The sequence below is a fragment of the Fulmarus glacialis genome, unplaced genomic scaffold (assembly GCF_000690835.1).
Source record: "Fulmarus glacialis isolate BGI_N327 unplaced genomic scaffold, ASM69083v1 scaffold16499, whole genome shotgun sequence".
Lineage (NCBI taxonomy): Eukaryota > Metazoa > Chordata > Aves > Procellariiformes > Procellariidae > Fulmarus > Fulmarus glacialis.
In genome coordinates, this window is record NW_009234014.1 from 35,297 (window position 1) to 39,538 (window position 4,242).

At 51.4% G+C, this 4,242-nt stretch overlaps 1 protein-coding gene across 1 annotated transcript in view; it reads right to left on the bottom strand.

The window, feature by feature from the left end:
• Positions 1-294: 294 nt before the first annotated feature.
• The window catches only part of SLC9A6 (solute carrier family 9, subfamily A (NHE6, cation proton antiporter 6), member 6), a gene marked incomplete at its 5' end in the record, with an annotated part of 7,507 nt that continues 3,559 nt past the window's right edge, over positions 295-4,242 (bottom strand). The window contains 5 exon segments of the mRNA XM_009585522.1: positions 295-754; positions 1,803-1,908; positions 2,542-2,621; positions 3,970-4,000; positions 4,167-4,242. The exon segment at positions 4,167-4,242 is cut by the window's right edge and continues 17 nt beyond it. Of these exon segments, the coding sequence (XP_009583817.1) occupies positions 479-754; positions 1,803-1,908; positions 2,542-2,621; positions 3,970-4,000; positions 4,167-4,242 (569 nt within the window).

Genomic DNA, 4,242 nt, shown 5'->3' on the forward strand with positions numbered 1-4,242 from the left:
GCCGCTGCCCAGTGAGAAGGTCTGTGGGCAGATTTTTCGCTGATATTTCAAACGTGACTATCCAAAGATCAGAGACCAAAAAAAAACCCTCAATCTGAATAGAAAGCGATTTCCACTGCTCGCCAGCACCTCCCTATCCTCCTCTCCCAGGCCCAAAGGATGAACAGGGAGTCAGCTCCTTTACTTACCCTGCTGGGAACTAAACCCTTCGTCAAATCACACATTAAAGAAGCTCACTGTGTGCAAAAGACTCTTACGCTAAAACAGTTCCACCCTACACAGTGCAGTCAACACAGTTTTTAACTTAAATTTGCAGCTTGTTCTTTACAAGTGCTTGGCAGAGAATATTTATATTCTTCTGACACCATATAAATAATATTTATACAGCTTAGACATTTTGAGACATGCATTAGACTTTAGGTAGTACATATTTCTTGATCATATATGCAAATATTACTGTCAATTAAACTGAGCAACCTTACGCTGGACCATGTCTTGCGTTATCCAGGACGTTTGACGGTGGCTCCGAATCGTCCATGGGAAGGACCAGGCGCGTTCCCCGGATTACGAGTTCATGGTCCCCAAAAGCAAGCTCCCGATCAAGCGCATCTTCAGAGCTGTTTCCCACGAACCGCCGCGATGTCCCGCTGGATGCGACAGAGTCGGTGTTGACGGCGGAATCCCCGTAGGTCAGACTGATGTCCCCGTCGTTCAAAATGAGGTCAGAGTCATCGTCCTTCAGCTGCTCTTGATTCTGGGCAACAAACAGGAGGAAAGTGCTGTTTAATTCTTCCTGAATAGCTATCTTTGCAATCGCATGGTGGCGGTGAACAAGCAGATAAAGGCACTGAATCACAGACTCTCCTGCACCATGACAGTAACCAGATGTGCCACACACATCTCTGAGCCCACGAGACTCGCACAACACGCTAACTCCTCTGCTGACTACCTAAAAGGGCTCTCTTGGCTCTTCTTTCTGATGCCATAGCCTGATACATGGGGAATGGTTTTCAGTGGCTTTGATGGGACTAAAATACCCACGACCACAGGAATCGCATCACCGACCCATCAGAGCCATCTCTGTTTTGTGCAGGGAACTCGATGCTGATGCTTTGTGGGCAGGGCAAGAAAACTCCTGCCACGGAGAGCTGCCGCTGCAAGGGGCTCCTGGGCATGGCAATGCCCTGCGTGCCGTGGCCCAGCCAGAGAGCCGTGCCAACACCAGCCACCTGCAGAGCCAGGGGAGGCCAAACCTGACCAGCAAACCCAGCTCCTCGAAGAGCGTGGGTGCACACAGGGTCTGCAGCGATGGTGGAAGAGGTCACTGCCTACAGGCTCTCCAAAGCTGCTTGTCATCTCCCTGCCCCTCTGGGCTGCTCAAACAAGGGCTCTTTACCATTTCAGAAGAAAATCAGCCCCGGTTCAGACGCTGGCAATCTTTTCAGTTGCGAGTGATGCAGCTGAAGGGGCTGCAAGAACGACTCAGCTGCAAGGCTGGAAGAAAGCAGGGGATAGGGAAATTGTGTGTCCTCCCAGCTGGGCCTGGGGAAGGACAGCCGTGACAGCTTCATTGAGCCGGTCACTGAGGAAGCACCATGAATACACCACGAATCCCTTCATGACCAAACAGTCAGCTGGAAAAGCAAAATGCTCATGGGAATTAGCTCATCCATCAGCCCCAGTATCTGATCTTCCCCAGGCTCCCAGCTCGATGCTGCAGAGTAGCATCCAAAAGCTACGCAGAAACATAAGCATGTCAAACTCCAGCAACACTGTGACAGAAAGGACACCGATGGACTCACTTCGTACGCCTGTGGACTCGTCAGGCACCGGGCAATAGGCCCACAGCATCCCGGGAGCGTCGTCGTCAGAGGAGGACCACTGTGTGTCAGCAAAGGCTTTAGATAGCTACAGAGAGGGTTAAGGAAGAAAGAGGAATAGGGTGATGTCGGTAAGTCGAGGGGTGGGATGCAGAGGGATTCGGTATCTCGAGGAAGTCACAGGAAGGAAAGAAACACAAGTCTCTGGAAGCACAAAAATTATAGGGATGAGCAACGCGAATGCAACCAAACACAGCAGGACATAAGCAGACCAGGACACAGTCCTGGTAAGAAAAGGCTTAGCGGCATCACTTGTCCCATCATCTTGTGCCTCTCAGCCTGGCAAATCGCTCCTCCACTAACTCATGGCAAAGCATTTGCAAGGGAGGAGAGGCAGGATCTAGCAAGAGGGCTACAAATGAGAAGATCCCCTGCCCTTCCTGCCCGCCTGCCACAGGGATCGAGGACCCCCTGGGCTTCCAGCCTTGGAGAGCCCAGCTTTGAACTGAGCTACTGCTGCATTCCCAGTTAACGGCAGGTGGAAATGGTCATTTCTCGCAGCCACAGGCACGAGGAGGTACAAATCAAAAATCAGCAGTGTGACGGGAAAGCAAACGCTGGCTCCTCTGCTAAGTGGGGAGCGAGTCATGCTCCGAGTCAACGGAGTTGCTTGGGCAGACGGGATTTGGCACAGCACGCACCGACCGCCATTCAAGGATACTTGTGATCGAAGTTGTACCACATGCGGAAGAGCCAGGCGCTTTCTGCCTTCGTACTCCTCCTCTCGCTCTCCGGGACACCCTGCGGAGAGAGCAAAACATTAAACAGTGGCAGGGCAACGTGCCACAACCTGGATCAGGGCCAGGAGCCCCTACGGGGCACCGGGTAATCCCATGGGGACATAAGATGACACACACCTTCCCACTGCCTCTTCAGAAGAAAACTTTGGGTTGCAGCGAGTATAAGGACATTCACACCATGACAGGCTGAAGGTGCTTCCAGCACTGCTCTCTGAATTTAGCAGCGTACAACAGCCTTAGGGAGGTGGTATCAAAGTACAGTGTGACCATTTCTCTGCTAGAGACTTCCAGTTTCTGACCCCAAGGTTTAAAGTGCCTCGGAGCCAGCAGCTGCATCCAGACATCCCATTTAATAGTGACTGACAGGTCCAACCTCCATCAAATCTTGCCTGAGCTTTTCGTATGCAAGTAACAGTGTGTTATGGGGACTCCTGGCTTCCTTTTAGTCGGAGAAAAAATATAAAACTGTTTGGAGGGGACTATGAATACAATCGTATGCAAATAACAGTGTGTTATGGGGACTCCTGGCTTCCTTTTAGTCGGAGAAAAAATATAAAACTGTTTGGAGGGGACTATGAATACAATTACATACTTCACAGAAATCTGGCTTTCAGATTTATGGCTCTGGGCTACCTTTAGCATTTGACGTTTTCTCTCTAGGAGAGAACAGCCCAATAAATGGCTCTGAATAAAATGAACCTCCAAGGTGCAGAACCCACACTGAAATCAAGTAGAGCCACGGCCACAGCACGACCAGGCTGCAAATGCACAATCGAGACAGCTCGGGGCTACCAGGCAGGAAAACTCCCAACGCTGCAGGGCTCCAGCATTTATCTCAGCGCTGTCGGTGGTCCCTGGGCTGCCACATAACTACCCACAGGAAACGTGGGGTAAAAGAGAGGTTGAGGGTACCCATGGGTAAAAGCGGGACAGAAGATGCTACATAGAATAAGTCAGTAAATGCCTTTTCTGTACTGTCCTGGACACTGGGATGAGGCAGAGAGCCTCCATGTCACGCACATTTTGGTATTTATTTCAAATCCAGCAAGGGAGAGACCGAATCTATCGCAGCAGTAATGTGGACTGACTGAACAGTCCAGCATTACTTCTACGCCCTTCTTTCCAACTGAATAAAAGCAAGCCTCATTATAACCACAGAGAGCACAGAAAAGCCACGACTCCCAGTGACTGAAACTCTTTCACCAGAGGAGCTAAAAACCCTCCTGGGGTTGGAAGCTGGAAGGGAGCGGAGCACAGACGGGCATTCACAGGGTTTCCGATGTAACCCCTGCGCCGACGAGCACAGCGCAAATTCCTCTACAGAGGCTGCCCGGCGGCGCCGCACTCACCACGTTCTCCTGATCCGCGTCCACACCGACTCTGTGGAGGAGAAAACCAGCACAGGGTTAGGACAAGCAATGCCAGGTGGTTCAGGAGGAAGGACGCGATCTTCCTCTTCTCTCTTAAAACCGAGCACCTTAACGTAAGAGTGGGACGAGGGAGAGGACGTGCTGTGTCAGGAGAGCCCCACGCATGCCGCACTCACCGGATATTCAGGCAGGACAGCATGGCCGTGGTCCCCCCGCCGAAAACCCACACTGTAAAGAACACGATGAGGAGCG